At 47.9% G+C, this 23,620-nt stretch overlaps 1 protein-coding gene and 1 non-coding gene across 5 annotated transcripts in view; both read right to left on the bottom strand.

Annotated features, from left to right (window-relative positions):
* Window positions 1-1,748: 1,748 nt before the first annotated feature.
* The window catches only part of ARHGAP31 (Rho GTPase activating protein 31), a 111,314-nt gene continuing 89,442 nt past the window's right edge, over window positions 1,749-23,620 (bottom strand). For all 4 annotated transcript variants that reach the window (XM_025476531.3, XM_049105540.1, XM_049105539.1 and 1 more), the window contains 4 exons: window positions 17,254-17,316; window positions 14,608-15,183; window positions 10,741-11,039; window positions 1,749-7,469 (listed from right to left, as the gene is read on the bottom strand). In XM_025476531.3, the coding sequence (XP_025332316.3) occupies window positions 5,004-7,469; window positions 10,741-11,039; window positions 14,608-15,183; window positions 17,254-17,316 (3,404 nt within the window). In that variant the 3' untranslated portion in view covers window positions 1,749-5,003. The remainder of the gene's footprint in view (window positions 7,470-10,740; window positions 11,040-14,607; window positions 15,184-17,253; window positions 17,317-23,620) is intronic.
* LOC112641696 (U6 spliceosomal RNA) lies at window positions 9,325-9,430 on the bottom strand. The gene has a single exon (XR_003124780.3). It is a non-coding gene; the product is annotated as a U6 spliceosomal RNA (small nuclear RNA).

The following is a 23,620-nucleotide window of genomic DNA, read 5'->3' as shown; positions in this document are numbered from 1 at the left end:
CCCCGTTTTTTGTGATAATATATGCCAGGATTCTGCTTCTTTTCCCCCAGAACATCATTAACATAATCATTCAAATGCAAGAGTAGTCCCCTTCGATTGACTGATTCAAATAAGAAAAAAACTGAGTTCACATCGGTTCAGATGGATCCACATAACTCCAAAAGCTGTGGACTTTTGGGGAGCAATAGCTTTTTTTCTTAGTTTTCATGACAATATCCATTGATTTATAGTGGGTATCTTAGGTAACATGTATGATTGTAACAGTAAGAGAAGTTGCAAATATTTGACAATTATTAAGAGGTAAAATAACAAAAACAAGAAAAATTTACTGAAGCAAATCATCAGGACTTTGTGAGACCAAACCTGGAAGTAAAAACTAACATCGAACTAGAACAACGAGACTGATGCATATAATCTACTTTTCCTACTACTGATTCTGGTGACCCCAGGTCCTCCTCTAGTTCATAGTGCCATCATAAGCATTATCCTTTATATCATTTATTAGAATACATTTTTAAAGCGTAACAATGTTTTAATTACACTTAAATGTCTCTATGGATAGGTTTAATATTTATACTTCTTCAATCAATAGAAAAAATTTGATTATATCTTTGGAAACATATTTGTCGAGCTCAACAAACAAGCTGAAACCATGTGGATTTCTAACAGACTCCTTTGAAAAAGTGCTTTACCTTGCAGAATTATAAGCCAGGAATTACTATGGCATTAAGTTATTGCAAAGCGTCGTGATGCATCCAGTAGAACACATGGCTGCATAGTTCACGGATTTCTTAGACTTAGCTACATCCTCCTTCATCCTCACAGAGACGTGATTTTGCACTGCTCATGACCCTCAAGGCTGCTAAATGACTTACGGTGCGCCAGCCCATCCGTGGTGGCCCCCAGTTTTACACTCTCTGGACCAACACTGATCTCAGGCAGTCGTCCTTCTTCCATCTCCTATGCCTCTCCCTGCTTGGAAAGGTGCCCGCTCCTTCTTCTGGCCTGACTGCTAAAGAAGGTATTGACAAAGGAGGACACATTCTTTGTCATTCTACATTTTTAGCTGACCTTCTGCTGGAAGTGCCTAAAATTATACTCCTGAAAACATTTAGCCCCAAGATTCATTTTTGTCATCAGATAGGACAAGCCATTGTAGAATGTGGTCCTACTCAATCCTGGTGGGAACTGGACCTGTCCTGAACCTCTCTCGCTCCAATTCTAGACCAGTGAGTCTTATGTTCCCCACTACCTCTTCAGGCAGCAACACGAGACCTGTGTAGACAAATGACTGTACCACCCAATTTTGGTCAAATGTGATTAGCATGCGGTGAACATGCGACATGAAAGTAACATCTTATCTTGGACCTATGACTTCATCATCAACAGGAGTTAACCTATTTTGTGATGATGGACATCTCTAAAGCCCCCTCTCCAGGAGCCTGGAATGCTGACATGAAGTGGCTCATTAGCAGAGATCCAGCAGGACTTCACAACCAAACCAATTAAGACCACACATAACTTTAGAACTATTTGTTCTTAATTACCACTCTCACATTTTTTAAACAACCAAAGCAAAATTCTCAATGCCCGAGTGTCTCCCTAGTACCTTCTATTGGATTTGCCATTGTGTTTAATTAAAGCCAATAGGTAACTTGAACACTATTAACAATCCTATTAAAAGATGGTAGTTGCTACATTTTTCCCTTTCAACTTTCATTTGGTAATGGTTCTAAATCTTGCTCCCATTTGTTTATGGACCGTTTCACTTGTTACCACTTTTTTCACTTGCTCCCTTTTTTCATTAGACTCTTCAGGGATTTAAGAGTTCTAAGGTACCCAGTGCAATACTACTAAGCTCTTGATAAATATTGTTGAAGATGATGATGCTTACATTTTTAATTTCCCCAGAATCCAGAATTTTGGCCAATATTTTGAATTTTAGGGCTTTAAATTAGGCTGTCTTAGTGGGGTTCTTGGTGAGGTCTCTCCACATTCCATCTGAAGCAAAAAATAAAAACCAGATTCCCTCTATCTGGTCCATTTTGCCCCTCTCCCCCCAAAAAGGAAAAAAAATAGTTGGCCTGAGAGGGCCATTTTGCCAATAAATATAGGTTATTATCATAAGCAACCACTAAAACTGAAAGAAAACAGTAGGAGATGCATGCATTTCATTTCCAATTCACCATTTAAAATCAACCACGCATTTTGAGGAATGGTAACTGATTTGAAGAAGCACTTTGAGAATCTGATTTTGCAGCCCTTTGTAGGGCACCATGCAGATAGATCCTCCTAAAACCACCAGCCCTTGTTCTGTCCCTCCTCTGGATGGAAGCAGGCAATTTGATTTCCATCCAGCCATTCTCAGAGGGGTCACTTTTCAGTGAATGACCAAACAGGTAATCTCGGGGCATTTGAGGGAACAATTTCAGGGGAAAAAAAAATGTGAGTTCTCTCTGCCATGAAATGGAATTTCCTCAGCGTCAGGTTAGCCCAGCCCACAGGAAGTTTATGAATGTGTTTGTGACAGTTGACAGTCTGGGCTATAGCGAAGAAGTCCACATTTAGGCCGCAGGGCACTAATCAAGAAGGTGAGTCAGCTTCCACAGCCTTCCGGATTGACTGGCTAGGAGAGCTCAGAGTAGAGAGTATCTCCAGACAGTTGTCATTGTGTCTCTTGATGGCATCCGCATACCCAAACTCCTGAAGATGACGCTATGAACAAGAGATGACAGAGTCGAAGGAGCAGGGCAGCCTTTGAAGAATCTGCCTGGGCGCCTCAAGCGGAACTCCCTCTATGAACTTCATGGCTTCTCACTCTATCCCCATATAAAATATATCCTCTAAGTGTTACAAACAAAAATTCAAAATGATCATAAAATAGTTTAAATATTTCGTTACTCGGTTCAGAGCTCTGATGGTGAAGCAAAGTCCAGTTCCTTTCTTCCCTCACATTCTAACTGGAACGTGGTCTTTATCAAAGTGTAGACACCATAGTGCACTGCGATGGGAGAAAGCCTATCTGCCCACATTTTCTGATAAGGCAGGAATGTACTTTCCAAGTCTCCTGAACATGGCCTTTCTCATCTGTCACCACTATATTTCTTCACCTTGTTTGCCAAGGAGGAAAAATGCCCTGCCCTAGGACGTTTTTTTTATGGGTTGACTTCTCATTGGCTGCTGGTCCAGGGTCTCACTCACCTAATGAGAATGGAAGACACTGAACTGCCTCTTCACTGTTCCTCTTGCTCACACACCTCAGTGCCCCCTGAAAGGAGAACTCATTAGCTGGCCTACCAGTTACCCTTGCCACAGACACTGGCTTAAAAGGCATAGCACTAGATTTCAAAACTAAGGCTTATCAGGGAAGAAGGGAGAGAGGAATATGTATCTGTTGCAGGATATCGGCTTTTAATTTCTTCCCAGATGAGGTAACTTCAGTTCGGCCTTGGTTGTGAGGTCTGCTGAGAGGTACTGCTAGTCCCTAGAGAAATTTCTGCAATGACAGCTTGTGAACAGTTGAGCCGGACTTGAGCCTGAGAAGATGTGAATAGAGCTAGAAACAGGTCTCTCTTAATTTGTTCCTACATAATAAGATTGTTGTCTTAGAAGGTTTGAAACTATTGATACCCTAATGGGTTTTGCTTTGAGAAGGGCTCTTGGGAAGCCCTTTTGGGGGGAGCACCAAAAATCTGCCAGCAGGTTATATTAGTTTTCCTTCCTCTCACCAGCTGAAAAAAGAAAGAGCCATTGGAAGTTCTAAATAACTGATATAAAATCAGATTGGTTTATTGCTTCTGCTTGCATATAGACAGGAGAAAGGCAAGTGGGAGGGCCTGGGGTGGGTGGTGGATGAGGGGTATCAGGGGGGAGAAAGGTGCCTCAAATCTGCTCTGAGTAATGGAAGGAGAGGGAGAAAGGGAGGCACCCGCAGGCTAAAATGAAATACATTTTCTGCGGGCAGCTCTCACCGAGTGGTAGTGATGGCCACCCTGCTAGGGCTCCCTCCTTATCCTCTCCCGTACTCCCAGCCTAGCGTGGGAGGACTGGGAAGCTGAGCCAGAAGTGTTTTCTACTACTGTCCCATCGATTGGAACACATTAGTGCAGTTCTTTAAACACATCGTGTGGTCCTACCTATGCATGGGGTTTTCCTCTATGATGATATCCTGCTCACGGACTCTGATTTGGAAAGCACACAGATCACTACTCCATACCTAAGTGAAAAGTCAGCACATTGCACTGAGGTAACCCTCAACTCAGCCCTCACCCTGCCCAGCTACTGGATTTATAAATCAGAGGTGAGGATAATGGTAGAGTCCCAAATTAACAAAAGCCACAGCCAGTACGAATTTGCTCTCGTGTATCGATTCTGATTTTCTACACTGACATATGGAACCATCTCCAACAGGTAGGTCTGCAGAGATTCCAGGGAAAGAGCATGGGTAACCTCACCCACTTGGGTCTCTAAGTGTACATTAGCTTGCACCTCTACACATGTGTAGAGTGTACACATCTACAAAGTTTATCAGAAAACTGATCTAAAAGAAAACATGCTTTAAGGAGCATTAAAAAGCGTGAAGTAAAGAGGAGGCCTTCAAACCTCAACAGCAACATTTTCCAACACAGGCAAAGGATTTTTCTTTCTTTCAAAAGACACATTATTTTAGCCAACTCTCAACGATAATAGATAATGACAATGGGAGAAATGCAACTCACAATCCCAAACTCAATGGAAGCAAGCACTCCTTCTTCCCTTACCTGACCTTTTCCCACCTGCCGTTATGGATTTATGTAAATTTCATCCCTGGGTCCTTCCCTTGACCTCTCTTCTGGCAAATGGACTAATTAATAAATGGTCAGAAAGCTGGAGAAAGAAAAGAGGCCAAAATAAGCCCAAACTTGGATAACCTATTCCTGGAATAATGGCCACGCTGGCCTTGAAATAACTTCCAGATGATGAATCATGCCACGTTTTTCCAGACACCAGCAGGTGAACTAATGTCATTCTATTTGCCTCCCACTTCTTCCATCCAGAATCACTGATCTCCGCTGGGGCTGGTAAAAACAGCTGGTTGAGGTCTCTAGTCTTTGGCCATTCTTAGGGATGGTCATTTTATTCCTAAGTGTAACCCCTTCTGGTGTGACCCATGTGTTTTCCGCCAAATCCCCACAAAGAAGGCCAGGGGAAACTGTCTGGGTGGGACTTCTGATAGGGGACAGGAGAACCTTGGGATCTGTCACTGTGGATGAAGGGGGAGGGTGGTCCATAATGGGGAAAGGAGGACTGAATAAGATTAGGCTCTGAGGTCTTCCTGGCCTTGACCTGTGGAAAGGTTTAGAACCCCCGGACGGTCGCTCTATTTTTGAAGAAAGAAGGTTGTCTCCGGATGGCTCTGTCTCTGATGTGCGCTTTCTGCATTGCACTGTTGCATCCTGGGTGGAGAGCAGGTTAGCCAAGACTGGTTCTGGAGGAAGGGTGGGTCCCTCACACATGTGGGATGTAGTGGTATCCATTGGCAAGGACTCAATGGCTCCTGTATCTTGCTTTGGCTTCTCTTCTTTTGGGCTTTCCAAGGAGAGAGAATCCTCTCTGGCAGATCTCTGAGAGGTCCCACCAGTTGAGCTGGGTTCCTCTTGGCTCCTCTCCAGAGGCTGCCCTCCACTGTCCCCTGAGCTCTGAGAGGGCAGGGGCTGTGGGATCTGTGTGTATTGAATCTTGGGTGGGATGACTGGGACTGCCCTAGCCTGGCACATTTTGACCATGAAGGAGGTTCTCACAGCTGACACGCTCACAGGAGCTGAGTTACGGCGGCCTGTCAGGGCATGAACAACAATGTCCAGGTCCTGAGGGTCCTGGGAGCACACGCTCCACGGGTCTACTTTACAGTGAGATGAGGTCATCCATGTGACTTTTGTGTCTCCTGGCTCAGAGAGCTGCGTTCCAGGTGAACCGAATGAGGCCACATTGTCAAACCGGAAGAGGTCAGTGATGGGAACAGCGGAGTCCAAGTTGAGAGAAGAAGGCCTGTTTTTCCCTTTCGGAGGCCCACACTCAGTGCTCTGCAGCTGTAACTTTGGAGGACGCTCTCCAGGTGAGGAGCTGTCTTGCACACGAGGTGAACTCTCCTTGCTGCCGTCTGGCCCAGGAACCCCACCTCGCTCAAGCTGAGGGCTGCTCTGCTCATGGTGTGTCCCCGGGTCCTCTCCTTCTGCTAGGCCGACAGGGATGATTTCAGCTGTTTGGGGCTGCAAACCACCCGGTCCCTTCTGGCTGGGAACAGCCTCTGTCCCTTTTGGGCCAGAGAACTCTCTGAAGGACCTCAGGGTTTTCTCGTCCCATCCAGTAATCTCTCTCCTGGGTGCCAGGGGCTGCAGAGGGTCGCAATTCCTCTCTGCTTCGAGGTTGGCACAGCTGCTGGAGGATGGAGCCTCAAGAGTCCACTGGCTCCTACCCGTGGTGGTTTTGCCATCTAGAGAATGGCTCTGACGGAGGCCGGGCCTGTGGGGGAGCCTCTTCTCCAGTCGGCGGCCCTGGGCACCCTGCACCTGGGCCTCCTGCACATCCTTCAGGGTGGGAGAGTGAAGGGGGCTCGTTACCCACTGGGGCTCCTCCCACGGCTCCACCATCTCCAGGCCATGCTGGCCGATGTCGGTCACAGCTTCGTCTTCGTCACAGTCTGAGGGCTCCTGCGCCGAGTGGGCCACCTCCCCGTCTCCTGGTGGGGAGCTCTCCGCCTCTCCTGTTGCGCTCCCCAAACCAGAGCCTTTTCCCTCAGGATCCGGAGCAGCATTCTTTGAATTTCGCTTTTCCCTTTGTCCTCGAGGGGCCTCCTGCCCCGGACACCGGCGAGGGGCCCCCGGGCTGCCCCCGGGCTTCGGCAGGTCTGTGCACGCCTGTGTCCTCGAGCTCCTGGACGGGTCTGCTCCCTCGGGGCCGCCCCTTGGCGGCTGGATTCGAGGCGCCTCCTCCAGAGGAGTTGGAGGGGGGGCAGCAGGCGGGAGAAGCGGAGACAGCTCCCCCGGGCCTTCCCGGTCCACCTGTGCTGGTGGAGAGGCTGCCCCAAGAGGAAGTATTTCCAGAGGAGCCAGGCCGGTGGGGTCCGGCCGCCCGCCCTTCTCGGGCTCGGGCCTCGGGAGGATGCTCGCGCTCGGGCTCGCGCTCGGGCTCGCGCTCGGGCTCTCCGGCTTTTCCCTATTGGCTGCCGAGGAGGCCCCCTGTGCGCTCTGATTGGTCGGCTCCCTAGTCCCCGCCTCCGCGGGGGTGGGGCCTGCGGGGGGACCGCAGGCTAAGCTCGCAGCGGGCTCCGGGGAAGCCGAAGGCCCCGGGCCGGACCCCACGGTGGGCTGGGCGGCGCTGAGCTTCAGAGCAGGTGGTGGCAGTGACGAGAGCTCCTCCTCGGATTCAATGATCTTCAGCTCCTGTTGAATCTCGGGCCAGATCAGGGCATTGGCCAGGTCATCTTCATCCTGAAAGACATCAAGAAACGGATTATTTTAGAGCCCAGGGCTCGGGGCACGATTTCCCAGTGACAGTGAAGGGACTGGCGCGGTGGCAGGTGCACTGTCCCAGCAAATAAAGGACACGGCATTATTAGCAACCGTGGATGTTTATTTATTATTCATTCATTTTTTAGAAATATTTTATTTATTTATTCATAGAGACACACAGAGAGAGGCAGAGGGAGAAGCAGGCTCCATGCAGGGAGCCCGATGGGGGACCCGATCCCAGGTCCTCAGGATCACGCCCTGGGCTGAAGGCAGGCGCTCAACCGCTGAGCCACCTGGGCTGCCCTTAGTGCTTACCACGTGCCACAACACATTTTAACTGCATTTTCTTGTTTAATTGTCCCAACAACTCTAAGGCATAAGGACTCCTGTCACGACTCCCATTTTAGAGGTGAGACCTATGTTCAAACAGATTAAACAATTTGCCTAGGTCTCCCACAGCAGCAGGCCTGGGACTGCGATCCAGGTATGTCTACACCAGAACAGAAACGCTTAATCCCCGTGCACTGTTGATTTATAAAACAAACCGACCCCTGGTCTCATTTAACCTCAGGTTTACCAGATGGCACACAAGAATGAGCTTCTCCTAGTGGAATCTAAATGCTAACTCATACCCTGACATCTGCTTTCCAAATAAACAAATCCAGCTTCTCTTATTACCAAAGAAATACATATATTTCATGTGGAAAAAACACCCAAACACGTGTTAAAGGAGAATATAAAAACAGCAAATTCTTATAATCGTAGTACCCGCAGATAACGGCTGCTGGCCTAGAAGGGTGTCTCCTCCTCTATCCTGTTTGCTGCCCCTTATCTCTCCTCAAGTATAGTTTCTCTTTGTCTGACTCCTCCCTTCCCCTACACAAAGCCCCAAAGTGCAGACAGGAAAGGGATTGGAGGGAGGCCCAGTCAGGGCCAGGGAAACACATTTCAGTGGCCTTCATTTCTTGTCTCAAGGCCTATCTGTCCCAAGGAGCAGTTCCAGGAGGCAGATCCATCCTGTGGGGGGTTCAGGCCTTTATGAGAAATCTGACCTGCTGCCAACTTGACATCACTTCCCACTTGGCTCTGATCACATGTTTCATATTACAATTAACTTGACGCTTTTCCCAATGGACTACGAGCTCCTTAAGGTCAGGAATTATGTCCATTCCTCTTTGATTCCTCAAGGCCAATGGTGCCAAGTACACTGTGAGTAGTTGCTCATTAAGAGTTTTTATTTTGTGTTATTTCTATTTGAGATATTTCCTTCAGAGGATTCTCTAGGAGTAGAACTCCTTGGTCAAAAGGCAGGGATGTTTTTGAGATCTGATTCTGCTGTTTCGCACTTACTTGTATCTATCTCTATTGCACCTTTAGGGCAGAGGGAGCCTTTTATCTGTCTCTTTACTCTCCTCAGCAGCTACACTAATAGACCTCTTACTAAGAAATCAATAAATTTGAAAAATAAATAATCACATAAACTCCCCTTCCTCTCCCCCACCATCTCAGTAAGTGGACCATAGTGCATCTTTCTGCTTAGATCAGAAATCCATGAGGTGTCTTGTCTCTTCCTTCTTCCTTACTCACATCACTTCACCAAGTGCTGTTCATTCTAGCTTCTTTTTCATGTGACAAATATTATTTTATTATTATTTATTATTTTAGACACTGCTATTTCATTTCATTTCATTTCATTTCATTTCATTTCATTTCATTTCATTTCATTTCAGTAGGCTCCACGCCCAATGTGGGAATTGAGTGAATTCATGACGCTAAGATTGAGAGTCACATGCCCTACCAACTGAGCCAGCCAGGAATTCCACCCCCCCCGACCCCAAATATGGAACACTCACAAATTTGTGTGTCATCCTTGCACAGGGGTCATGCTAATCTTCTCTGTATCATTCCAATTTTAGTATATGTGCTGCCAAAGCAAGCACCATTCTAGCTTCCAAACAGCTCTTGAAGCCTTCCATTTCTATCCTTGTGGCCCCCACCCTTGTCCAAGACACTATTTTTTCTCACCTGGCCTGTCACATACTACCCTTCTAACTGGCCTCCCTGACACCTCTCCTGCCTTTTCCAAGCCATTCTCACAAAATAGTGATCTTTAAAGTATAAAATTCTAGGAGCACCTGAGTGGCACTATTTATACTTGATCCCCCCAGAATTCAATCCCTGTAGCAACCTCTGTCTCCTTCACCTTCTACAATTGCAAATACATCTCTCAAGAACCTTTTCCCAGCCTTCGTGAGGCCTTTACAGCACTCCCACACTGCCCTAACTCCCAGCACCTGGTCCTTCTGGAAACCAAATCTATAGAAACAAGCTAAAAGGCAAAGAGCTTCCTTTTCCCCTTTGGCACACACCTCCAGATCACAGAGCTGCCTTCCAAACGCAGGACTCCTCCCTGGACGTCCCTGACAACCTCCTTGCACCTTCATTATATTCAAGGACATCTCATAAAACTTTGGAAAAACTTCACCTCTAAAAAGTATAAGATGTGAGGCACCTGAGTGGCTCAGTCGGTTAAGCATCTAACTTCTGCTCAGGTCACGATCTCAGGGTCCTGGGATCAAGCCCCGCAGTGGGCCCTGTGCTCATTAGGGAGTCTGCTTGATTCTCTCTTTCCTTCTCCTTCTACCTGTCCCGCCACTTGTGTGCGCTCTCTCTTGCTCTCTCTCTCTCCCAAATAAATAAAAAAATCTTTTTTAAAAAAGCTACAAGAGGTGTGGTAAGTTCTGGCATCATGTTTTAACTTCTCCAGAAGCCATTGGAAAAAGGCATGAATCCTGGAAATCTTTGAAAAGATTTCACAAACATACACAGACAACTGTCCATCCAGGATGTCTGGAAGGAAAGCTGGACCCCATAACGGTCATCAGAGTTGGGACTGGGATATGACAAACAGCTTTTGTGCTACTTCTGGGATTGAATGTCATTATATTTCAAGGACATGTCACTCATTTATGGTGACTTCAGATCAGAAATATTTAGAGTTGAGTCTGTCTTAGGGAATCTGAGCTGGAAGATGCCTTCCCATCACCACAGGCCCTCTGAAAAGTCTGCTGAAAAAAAAAAAAAAATCCCAGACCTGGTTAGAACGTTGTCTCCTAAAGTTCCTTGGGCAGAAACTGGATCTTAAAATAAACACCCTCTCTCCGCCCCCAATCCTTGTTTTCAGTTATACCATGAACCCTTGGGACAAAGAGGATTCTACTGGCTGGGCCAGGCAGTGGGTCCATCTTACCATCTCATGGAGAAACACCGCTTCGGCTCTGGCCCTGGGGCTCTCCTGCAGAGTGCTGGGCTCCACCTGGCCAGCCTCTCCACCCTCCTCCTCCTCCTCCTCCTCCTCCTCTGCCTTCTCCAGGTCAAGCCTCTTCTCTAATTCACTTGAATGTTGAGAGCCCAGGGAAGTTTCTGAGGTCTTCTTTTCCTCCAGTTGGGAGCCTGGCTCCAGGGAGGGGCCCTTGTTGCATTCCACTGTCCTCACTGCTTCTGGTCCTTGCTTGGCATCCTCGAGAGCCACCTTCTTAGGTAGAGAAGCTGCAATGAGGATGAGAGGTACTTGTTGAAGACTTCGTTTGCAGAGAGGCCATTCCCAGCACAGTCTCTGTCCTGGACCAGCCCCGCTTCACACGTATGGAGGGAGCACTCACAGCCCCATCCTTTCCTCCTAGCCGTGCCCTGCCTTTATATCCCAGGGTCCCCGACTGTCAGAGATGGGAGAGGTCTTGAAGATCTTCTAGTCCAAGCGCTTGCGACCAGACACCATTTGCTCTTCCCCTCCCCAGGAGACATTTGTGTGCAGAGGAGGTGGCTATTGGCATTTAATGAGAAGAGGCCAAGGATGCTGCTAAATATTCTACAAAGCATAAAATAGCACCCCCCCTCCTAACAAAACTGCCCAGCCCACAATGTCAATAGTGCCAAGCTGAGAAAACCTGTTCTAATCCAATCTTTCACTTGACATATAAGTAAATTCAGATCCTGAGAAGTCAAGCTGTTGCCTAGGGCATAGAAATCTGTTATTTACGCCAAGTTACAAAGATGTATTATATTATGATTGACAGCTTCCTGTGTGACTCTCCCCAGAGGTTATCTACACATCAGTTTGGATGTACCTGAAGTGATTACGCCCTGGTCTTAGGTCTACCAAGGCAGCGGAGAGGGAGGCAGACCCCAAGGTCAATCTCTACTACCTCCATGAAGAAGGTCCTATCTCATTGTACAACACTGTTGTCACGGGGAAGAATAAAGACCAAACCTCTAGGACACTAACTGATTACATAGTTTCCTCAAAGGCCTCACTTGCTCCTCTAGCCCTCACTCTGCTCCACCTGGCCCAGCCCAGCACAGAGCATTCTTCAGACAGGGCTTGTTTTGACACCACTGAGTTTTTACTCATCTTCTGCTCTCGTCCTGAAGAGAATGGGAGGAGAAAAGGACAATGACTTATTGCACATTGTCTGCGAGCCAGACTGTGAACGGGCATTTTATGGACCTTCTCCCATTCAGACTTTACCTCAGCCTTGGAGAGAGCGACCACCCCTGGCTCAGAGAGATATCAACCATGTTCCACTGTCACGCGGCCCCAAAGTGCTGAAGCTAGGGTTCAGATGGGCCCAGGTGCGGTCCAAAACCTACACACCTCCTGCAACATTCAGCTGCCTCTCAGCCCAGCATGCCTTCCCCATCTTTTCTTTTTTTTAAAATATTTTATTTATTTATTCATGAGCGACAGAGAGAGAGAGAGAGAGAGAGAGAGGCAGAGACACAGGCAGAGGGAGAAGCAGGCTCCACGCAGGGAGCCCGATATGGGACTTGATCCCCATCTCCAGGCTCATGCCCTGGGCTGAAGGCAGCACTAAACTGCTGAGCCACCCAGGCTGCCCAACTTCCCCATCTTTTCTGCATGGAGAAAGCCCAGCCATTCATGAAGGCCCAGACAAATGTCACCTCCTCTGGGAAGCCATCCTGGAATCCTCCTGAAAGGACTGCCTCTCCTTGATGCCCTTGCAATCCTTTCTAAATACCTCTTTCATTATGTTTCAGGGACCGAAGCCCTCCCTCATTCCAAAAGCCCAAGGAGGGGGGCACCTGGGAGGCATAGTCAGTTAAATGACCAGCTCATGTGATCTCCGGATCATGAGATTGAGTTCCACATTGGGCTTTGTGCTGAATGCAGAGTCTGCTTGACATTCTCTCTCCTTCTCCTTCTGCCCCTCCCCCTTATGCTCTTTCTCTTAAAAAAAAAAAAAAAAAAAAAAGCCCAAGTTGGGTCTTATGCTACTTCTACAGGCTGACCTTGTGCTACCGTTCAGTATGGTTTTAGTTTCTCTTCCTAGTTCATGAGCTTGCTGGGTGAAGAGATCGTGTTTTAACAATATCTGTAGCTCTACAGCTGATTGCAAACATGGGAAGGAGCATGGTGGAGTGTTTTAAAGCATGGGTTTTAAAATCTGTATTAAAATCCTGGTTCTTCCACTTCCTTGCTATGAGTCATTCGGCAAGTTAGTGCATTTCCTCTCTAAGCAAATGGGGCTAATAGTAACTACCTATCCCTCACAGTGTTGTTGTGTGGAGAATGGAGATAACACGTGTAGAACACTTATGACAGTGCCTGATACCATAACGGTTGTTTCAAAAAAGTTAGCTAATATTAATGACGAAAATATTCTTTAAAAAAAAGATTGTATTTATTTATTTGACAGAGAGAGAACACAAGCAAGGGGAGCAGCAGGCAGAGGGAGAGGGAGAAGGAGGCTCCCTGCTCAGCAGGGATGGGGGCTCAATTCCAGGACCCTGGGATCATGACCTGAACTGAAGGCAAACATTTACCCAACTGAGCCACCAGGTGCTCCTAATGAAAATATTCTTAAACCACAATGAGCATTTGTTGGTTTGTCTGTCTGTTTTCCTTTCCTTTGAGGTTCTCCCTACTTCCATTTTATGTGGGTCACAGTTGGCTGTTGACCACAGAACCCCTTCCAACTCCAGAGATGGTTCAGAGACTCAGGCTTAGCCAGTCTTAGAACCCTCAGTGCCAGGCAACCACGACTGGTCCAAGGCTGGGCATGAGCCCCAAGCAGGCCAATCAGAGTCTTCCCTGCATTTGATATATAATCATTGGGAGCAAGATACCCTTTCTCATTGCTAGGGTTGCTATCCACATTCTCTGCAGATATGAGGGATGGATGGACGGAGAGGGGTTGAGTCAAGACGAGTTGAATTCTTTGAGCTTTTCCTCCTGCCTTCTCACTATATGAGTGACTAAAATAACAGGCAACCTTACTGAGTACCTACTATGTATTACTCACTGTTCTGAGAGCTTCACTAATTTAGTATTCACAACAAACTTTTGAAGAAGATATAAGTAGGAACATCGTTCCCATTTTATGGCTTAAGTTGAGGCACACAGCTGCTAAAGATGGGACAGTAGGGGATCCCTGGGTGGCTCAGCGGTTTGGCACCTGCCTTCGGCCCAGGGCGTGATCCTGGGGTCCTGGGATCGGGTCCCACATCAGGCTTCCTGCATGGAGCCTGCTTCTCCCTCTGCCTGGGTCTCTGCCTCTCTCTCTCTCTCTCTCTCTCTCTCTGTCTCTCATGAATAAATAAGTAAAGTCTTTTAAAAAATAAATAATAAGATAAATAAATAGAGATGGGACAGTGGAATGGGTGAGACTGGACTCGGTCTCAGGCAATCTGGCTCCAGAGCCCACAGTCTTCACCACTTCACTACAATGTCTTGCAAACTCTGTTTAAACAAGTTTAAGTCTGTTTTTTTAATCCCTTGCAATGAAAAGAAACCCTCCCGGGGTGTCTGGGTGTCTCAGTCCGTGAAGCATCTGCCTTCGGTTCAGGTCACGATCCCAGAGCCCTGGGATCAAGCCCTGTATCGGGCTCCCTGATCAGTGGGGAGTCTGCTGCTCTCTTGCCCCTCCCCCCACTAGTGCTTTTTCTCTTTCTCTCACTCTCTCTCTCAAATAAATAGAATCTTGAAAGAAAGAAAGAAAGAAAGAAAGAAAGAAAGAAAGAAAGAAAGAAAGAAAAAGAAAGAAAAAGGAAGGAAGCAAGGAAGGAAGAGAAAGAAGCCTTCCCTCCCGGGCTTCACCTGCAGAAGTCTCGGCTCCCAGTGGCTTGTCGTCTTCAGGCCAACCTCCACTCTCTGACCCCTGGAATGAAAACTCTTCCAGGCTGGAGAGCGACTGGAGCTCCTTCGGGGGTGTTCTGCATGGGGTGCTGTTGGTGCTGATGACAGCTGACACTCGCAGCGGCACGGACACGGCAAAGGGCTCAGAGATGTTCAGGGCTTTGCGCTGGTGCCGAGGAGAGGGCTCCATCTGGAAGAGACTGCTGGCGAAGACAGATTTGCTGGGGCTGTCGCTGGACGTGTAGAACATACCCAGCATCTTGGGGGCTGTCTGCTCGCTCTCGGGGTCCTCGATGGGCCGGAACACCTTGAGCTGCTCGGGCGGGGGCCGGGCCTGAGCGCCCTGCAGTTGGCTTCGGTCACCGCTCATGTCGAAGCCCCCCTCTGCCCCCGCTGGCGTCCCCTCCTGGCCCCACTCGCCCTCCTGCTTGCTGAGATCGCATGAGCTGCCGGGGTTGGTCGAATGCAATTTTGTCGCTGGAATGAAGAATCCACCGGTGGTGACCGTTCGATTAAAATTTCCTTTGTTTTCTTTCCCTAGTGAAAGAGCAAACAAACACGGGGTCAGCAGCCGGGACGTGCACACACGCACTCACACGCACCCCCACACCCCACTACACAGCCTCCGGGAAGGGAGGTGCACAGCACTGCCGAGGCAGAGCATTCTGATGAGAGCGGGGCCCTTCTTGGAAAGACAGGCAGACAGCACGTGGTTGAGGCGAGAGCAAGCACAGAATGCGGGCACGAGGCCCTGGGAGGACCACCTGCGGCTGCGTCGCATGCGGCTGCGTCGCATGCACCTGTTCTAAACTCTGCAGGTAGAGCGGTTTCCAGAAGGTGGCCACTGCTAAGGTCGCCAGAGCAGTCCTCCACCACCCGGTGACCGTAGATCACGAAAAAATAAAACAGACAGCTGGGAGATGGCGGCACGACGTTTGCTCAAAATGAAGGAGAAGACAAAAAAGGGCAAAATAACAGAATTTTGTTTTACTTTAAAACTTTAAAAATGTATTGTTCTAAGCCTCCTCTGGCAGATGGACTCCAACAGGGGTTTGATTTCCCAGCAAGGAAACAAATGCTGTTCTCAGCGAGACCTTCCTCCCTTTTCCCAGGCTTCTTCCTGCTGCTTCAGGGGATGAGAAACTAGAAATGTAAATTAACTAAAAGTTAGAAAGCCCAATTGTGAGGAGCAATTTCCCAACTGGCTTAAAAGTGAAAGCAAAGAAAAGAAAAATCTGTATGGGAAATAAAGAGGCTGCGAGATAACACATGAGTCGCCTGGGATGGGGACAGTAACTCCCCACGAGGTCCTAAGGGCCCCGCTGCACGGTCTAGGCAGCATGGGGTTTACGGTTCTCACAACCGCTTACGTAGGACAAGTGTCATGACCTTTAACATGCGAGGAAACCAAGTCCCTGGGAGGCCGACAAGCTGCCCGGTGCCCATCGATGTGAGGGCCTCGATCTCAAAATCCTAAATTCTGTAGAACTGCCTCAAGAGGCTCTGGAACCAAAGCGAATGGCTGAATATGAAGGTGAGGAAAATGCTAGAAGCATCCAGCCAGCTCAAAAAGAGTTCCCTGAGTATTTTACAATTATTTTTAAAAGGTTGTTCTACAGGTTTTCGGCATTGTTTCAGGATGCCTCCCTTATCAGAGGGCAAAATATTTTGTATTAAAGGAGCTGGAGGGGATCCCTGGGTGGCTCAGTGGTTTAACGCCTGGCTTTGGCCCAAGGTGTGATCCTGGAGACCCAGGATTGAGTCCCACGTCGGGCTCCCTGCATGGAGCCTGCTTCTCCCTCTTCCTATGTCTCTGCCTCTGTTTCTCTGTGTGTGTGTCTCTCATGAATAAATAAATAAAATTTAAAAAATAATAAAGGAGCTGGAATGTCATGGGATAAACGTGGGGAGTTTAAACAGTCTGCTGCCAGGGAAGCCCTGTGCCTCACGACTCGAAGCAGTGCCCGTTGGCTGCTTAACAAAAACAGAAGCGAGAGGGACAGGCAAGTCAGCCCTTAAGACCAACATGGTGTCGCTTTGTCGACGTGTCACCTCGCGGGCAGCACTACACACAGCCACCCCGCCACAGGGATGACCAGCTGCATGCCAGGCTGGTGCCCATTGCCGTCCACTGGTAAATGAATGAATCACTCAACAACTCGAAATCATGAGCCAACAGGTACGAGGGAGCTAATGCCTATGGGAGCGTGCAAATTCAAGACTTCTCTATCGAGGCACTGAACTGTGAGGTAAAAACCAATGTTGGGCTCTTCTTTACACCCAAGGGGGAAGCCTCACCTGCCCTGGTTCACAGGAATTGCCCTTTCACCTGGTTCAGGTTTGCCATCTCCCGCTGCGGTTAGAGGAAGGCGGGAGGAGGAGGATGGCCCTTTAGGCCAAGGCCTGTGGTGTGACATGGGGCAGCGGCAGAGGGGGAGCTATGTGAAGCCACTGGGCTCGGGCAGGGTCAGGGGAGATTTGGGACCAGGCCACGTGCTTGACTGTGACGAGACCAGCAGGCAGGTAGCTTGTGAAGGCAGGTCTGGTACGGGAGCTCCTGTCTCCCAGTGACAACCCCCAGTTCTGGAAGCAGCTGTGAGAGCTCACCTTCCACAGGCACTGAGCACAGCGAGTCCATGCTTTTAGCTGGTCGGATGGTAGCCTTTTCCACTAAAGACAAAAAGAGAAAAATAGCCCTGATGAGTGCATGTTGAGAGGAAGTGATCAGGACAGAAGCCAGGCTGCAAGGACACAAGAGAACTTTCTTCAGGAAAGTTTTTCAAGTATTTATCATTTTCCCCTTTGGAAGACGTTCCCCCATTCCACCCTGGATGCTCTTATTTTCATCATGGGACTGAGCTTATAAAAACAGGGCATTTGCAGATCAAGGTTTTTGGGGACACTTGACAGGTAAAGGTAAGCTACAATTTTGTCCAATGGCTGTTGGCCAATGAGAGGCGCTGAACCAAATCGTCCCGGGGGAACCAAATCCTCCAGGAGGCTCCAAGCAACCCCTCCTGCCGTCTGGCAGGCTGGAAGGCAGGATTCGTGACTACAGCCACGTCAGACAGCACGCAGAATTTGGTGCAGCAGGTGAGGGGGACCCAAGGGACCGTGCAGCTCTGCCCCTGAGGGCTGCAGGCTGGTTGCTCCTCCAAATGACCTCACCGTGGAGCAGATCCAAACCAAGCCTTTCCTGAGCACCCACTATGTGCCTGGTGTCCTCTGTGCATCTCGGTAAACCACCCAGGCAGATCTGGGGACGAGTGTGACTTCACCAAGTAAACACAGATTCCAGGCACTGGACTCAGCCCTTCGAAATGCCGTTTCTTCTCAGGTTGCTGAGCTGGCTGGAAGGTAGCTCCTCCCAGGCAGCTTGCCAGGAGGGGCAAGAGGACAGCCTGGGAGCCGAGTGGGAGCCCCAGGGCTCGTGGCTGTCCGGTCACTCTGGCTTCGAATCCCAACCCTGCCACTCTGGGCGGCGTGACCTCAGACACACAGCTGACCTTCCCGAAACTTCAGTTTCCTCATGCGGGAAATGAGGAAAAATAGAGTTGTTGTGTCAGTCAGGTGGCACTAACCCAGGGCAGAGGAAATGCTCAGCAAGGAGGAACCCTTGCTGGTCTTGCTCTTCAGGATGGCCCAGGGCTCAGCAGCCGGGGGGACTCAGGAGATGGCCTGCAGGGAGCCCTCGGAGTTGGCCCTACCCCAAACTGAGCTGGGCATCCCTTTTTTAAATCTCCCCCGTTTTCTTCCTCGCCCCAAGCCCTGCTGCTCTGGGAGTCTCTGAATTAGCCCTTTGGCCCCCCTGGCTCGGGGCTTCTCTCTGCCTGCACCCAACCCTGGAGAGCCAGCTGCCTCCGCCTCCGTGCTTCTACTTGTACTCGAGACTTATATTCTAGAACTCCTGTCCTTCGAGATCTGCTACTTCCACAAGCTTCCAAACTGACTTTTCATCCTACAGCTGCCTGGCCAGTGCCCCTTCATTTGGAGACAAGCTTCCGCCTTGGTATTCCAGAGGCTGCACTTCTGGACTTCTCTCAATTTCACGTGTCACCCTTGAGTGGCGCCAGTGACCCGATGACACAAAGTGTCACAGAGGATGGGCAGCAGTTCTCTCTGCACGGCCACCAGTGTTCACCTTCCACGCTGGACCCCTCCCCACCCCCCTTTTTTTAAGATTTTATTTATTTATTCATGAGAGACACACACAGAGAGGCAGAGACACAGGCAGAGGGAGAAGCAGGCTCCATGCAGGGAGCCCGATGTGGGACTCGATCCCAGGACCCTGGGATCAGGTCCTGAGCTGAAAGCAGATGCACAACCACTGAGCCACCCAGGCATCCTAGACCCACCTTCTGATGATATGGCCTCTTGTGGTCCTCAGTGGCCGCAGCAGCTGCTTTGGGGAATAGTCCCAAGGATTCCCTGGCTCCGTTTCTGGATGGTGACTAAGCGCTCAGGGCTCCTTGGCCCATGACTATATTCAGATTATAATTTTCTGTCTGAGACCTTGTCCTGACCTCATGGAGGCTCATCTACCAGTTTTCTGGCAGCTTTGGGTCCTCAAGCCCCCTCTCTTGGATTATCCCTATGGCTTTGGGTCTTCCCTGCTTAAAAGTGTTCACTTGGAGACCTCCCTGGACTCCCCCTGTTGGATAATACATAAATTCCAGTACGTTAGTGTCCAGGACACCGCAAAGTTTATGCATCTCCATTTGGTCAATACCCCAGTTTTTCAGGGCACCTGGGTGGCTCAGTGGTTAGGAATCTGCCTTTGGCTCAGGTCGTGATCCCTGGGTCCTGGGATCGAGTCCTGCATTGGGCTCCACTGAGGAGCCTGCTTCTCCCTCCATCTATCTCTGTGCCCCTCTCTCTGTGTCTCTTATGAGTGAATAAATAAAAAAAATACCCCAGTTTTTCTTCTCCTTTATTTCTTATTTCTGTTCAGCTTTCTAAATATGGGTGAAGACCCTTTCATCTCCCCCCTCCAAAAAAGTCCCCAGTGCTCTACATGGTGAATCAATTTTGAAAATTCCCTTAGTTACGGAGTTTAGAAAAGATTGTTAAAATTATTTACATATGTTAATCTACCGACTTTTTTCACATGCATATTTCAACAAATAGTGAGTTCATGTATCACTTACAGAGACCATGTTGGTAGATGCGACCAGAAGCTGCCCGCACCCCCGGTCTTCAGTTTTGAGGGTCTGAGCAACATTCATTCCTCTGGTGAAGAGTGGGCACTTCGGCAGTAGGCAGGGTCAGAGAGCCACTGGTACTGGCACTCATGGGTCCTGCATTTCAACCCTGCATCCCCTCAGAGTTCAGCCATTCCAGGATCTGTCTCTGATTAGTTTGTTCACGAGGTCTTAGACCCATGGCTTCTTCCAATCCTGGCTGCGTTTCAGAATCACCTGGGCAATTTTCTAAAAATGGCCAATACTCTGGTTCCCCCACAGACCTCCTAGGGCAGATCTGCTATGGGAGTGAACCCCTGGGGTGCAGTTGGGCTGGGACCCCCTGGCCAGGGACATCCTGTGCATTCTGTGAGTTGACTACCATTTGAGCCAGCACCTTGGACTTCTTCCTTTTGAAAACCACATGGAGGGAGGGGGTGTCGGGAGGGGGTGGAAATCTTCCTAAGGCAAGATCAAAGCGAATCACTGATTTCATTTTTTGCTGTTTGTTTTGCTCTATTGTTTTTGACTTTTTGTTACTTGGTAAACTTCTTGCATTGTATCACCGATTCTGTAACCGGAATTCTCTTTGATGTACTTCAGCAAATCTCTTTATTATTAGATCAGGAGTTTCTTGCCAAGAACTCCTCCCCTCAAATTCTCCTTTGCGAATCCTAATTTCTGATGTGTATCTGATCTACGATAATTGTGGCCACCTGCCCTCTTCGCCTGAGATATCTTTCCATTTGGAAAGGCATATTCCTCATATGGCGAATGTTGTAGATGCCTACCCAGAATCAGCTTCTCTTCCTCCTTCTCACAAAGCCCTTGTACTTCTTGGGTGCATCTCACTGTAATCCCATTCCCCCTGCCAGTGATTGGTTTAGGAAGCCAGGCCTAAGCCAGTCAGCGCAGGGCACTCCCTTGGCCCTAGGGGTTGATCCATATGACTCAGTGAAGGCAACAGAGATGGTAGTGGGGTGGGGGGTGTTTCTAATGGGAGCTGCTGGGAAAGAAGAGTCCCTGCTCTTAGGAGCACGCTACCAAAAATGATGTTCTTTCTCCTTCTGGACATAGTGATAGAGGGAAAGCCTCTAAGTACTATAGCCATTTCGTCACAGCAAAGAAACCAGTCTGGGGATGAAGCTGACCCACAGGGGAGGCCTTAGCTGAGGAAAAGAGGGGAATGGAGACAGAGCCACTGTGTTAAACCCTGAAACCTTCCCTACATCTGGTGTCCAGTTACAGAGCCCGGTGAGTTCCCTCACTGCATAAGCCAATTGAGTTGGATGTTCTATTATTTCCAGGCCTGAATCATTGTAACCACTATACCCGGTGACATCCCTCATTACCCCAGTAGGCAAATTGTGAAGACTTCTAACATCTGTACTTGGCGTACAGTTATCACTGGGCTCAAGGAAAGTCCTTAAAAATATTTTCTCTTATTTTTCCTATAAGCATTTATTTTCCTCCAAAAAATCTTTATCGTTAAAAACTTCAGGGGCACCCAGGTGGCACAGTGGGTTAAGCGTCCGACTCTTAGTTTCAGTTTAGGTCATGATCTCTGAGTCCTGGGATCAAGCTCCACATCAGGCTCTGCACTCACTGTGGAGTCTGCTAAAGTTTCTCTCTCCCTTTGTCCCTCATCACCTCCCTTGCCCCGCCCCTGTGTACTCTCTCTCTAAAATAAATAAATAAATCTTTAAAAAAAAAAAAAGGCACTTTGGGGGCACCTGGGTGGCTCAGTTGGTTGAACCTCTGACTCTTGGTTTCCACTCAGGTCATGGTCTTGAGGTGATCCTGCCCCACACTGGGCTCCCCGCTCAGCATGAGTCTGCTTGAGATCCTCTTCCTCATCCTCTCCTTCTCCCTCTCCCCCAATCTCTCTCTCAAATAAATAAAATCTTCAAAAAAAATGACAGCACCTTCAAACATTCACAAAATTTGAAGATCTCTAAACTTACCACTCAGGTTTACCTTCACCATTTATTTCCTTTCTCTCCTTTTGCATCTGTATGCACCTGTTCACTTAAATTTTGCTGAATCATATGAAAGTCAGTTTCAGTATTTTGACACTTCATCTTTAAATACTTCAACTTTAGCATATGCCTCCTAAGAACCATCAGCACTCTATGAAAATTTACGATTCCTTAATATCATCTAGTAACTACCAACTAATAACTTATCTGTCCCCAAAATTATCATTTGTAGCCCCATCTTCCCCCCAAAGGTTCCAATCAAGTTTTGCTCATTGCATTTGTACTGTTTACCTTTTACAACTTGTTTCCATAAGTATTGCCCCCCATCATTTTTTTAAAAATCAGACTTTCAAAGGTCACTGTGGCAAATTTCTTTGTACTTCCCTTTAGGACAGTATTCAGCTGGATTGGTTATATTCCCCATTGTACTGTGACCCCCTCAGTTCCTTCCTGCACCAATTCCCATTGATTATTCAGTTATCATTCTCACAAGGCAACACTCCTATTTAAAAATTAGATATAACCCGGGCATGAGTCATGGGACATGAGAAGGGACAGATCTTACTTATAATGCAGTTCAATTGATCGATGTAGAAGGAATGATGGAAACAGAAAATGACCATTTGGTAAACACCACAGTAATAACTGTTATAATTATAGTAATAACCTTTGGGGCACCCGGGTGGCTCAGCCGGTTAAGCGTCTGTCTTTGGCTTGGGTCATAATCCCACAACCACACCCTGCCCCACATGTCTGTCTCCCTGCTCAGAGAGGAGTCTGCGTCTCCCTCTCTCTTTGCTGCTCTCCCTGCTTGTGCTCTCTCAATAAATAAATAAATAAATAAATAAATAAATAAATAAAAATCTTTAAAAAAAATTGACAGTAATAACGTTTGCAGGCAAGAACCATTGATGGGGTGGCTCAGAGGGTTGAGCATCTGCCTTCAGCTCAGGTCATGAGGTCGTGGTCCTGGGATGGATCCCCATGTCAGGCTCCCAGCTTAGCGGGGAGCCTGCTTCTCCCTCTCTCTCTCCCCCTGCTTGTGCTCTCTCTGTCTCTGTCTCTCTTTCTCTCAAATGAATAAATTAAAAATCTTAAAAAAATGCCACTGATGGATGCTAAAATTCAGGGATAAAAGTATAATTAGAAACAGGATATTTTCATAGTCTCAATATATTTCCCACAATATACTCATTAATCAGAAAGGGAAAAAAATGTAACTTTACATGGACAAAAGCTTGTAGACAGCACATTAACCAAGTGATCAAAGTTAACATCACCAGCAATAAAATATTGACACCATGTGCCTCCTGATAGGACACGCTAAGATGGCACAACACTCATAACCTCAATCGAATCATGAAAAACCTTTAGACAAACCCAGGCTGAAGTATATATAGTCTACAAAATAAATGGCCATACTCTTCCAGAGTGTCATGGTCAGAAACACTGAGAAAATGTCCTAGACTGGAGGAGATTCAGGAGGCAGGGAAACTGAACGCAATATGCATTCCTGGACCAGAAAAAGGATATCAGTTGGACAATTGGTCAATTATGAATAAGGTCTGTAAATTATTTAATAGTATTGTATTGATGTTAATTTTTTGGCTTGGCTCACTGTATTACGGTTACCGTCAAAAGCAGCTGCGTGAAGGTAAAAGGGTTCTCTGTATACTAGTTCTGCAACTTTTTTTTGTAAATCTAAAATTTTTTTTTTTTTAAAGACTCCTTAGTTAATCTTTAAGTTTATGTTTCAGGTCTAGTGAGTTTGACATGATCAAACCAAAGACCTAAGAAACAGAGCTAGGAAAAAAA

This window comes from Canis lupus, chromosome 33 (assembly GCF_003254725.2).
Source record: "Canis lupus dingo isolate Sandy chromosome 33, ASM325472v2, whole genome shotgun sequence".
Taxonomy (NCBI): Eukaryota; Metazoa; Chordata; class Mammalia; order Carnivora; family Canidae; genus Canis; species Canis lupus.
The sequence above is the reverse complement of the archived record's forward strand: the minus strand, read 5'-3'. Positions and strand labels throughout refer to the sequence as shown.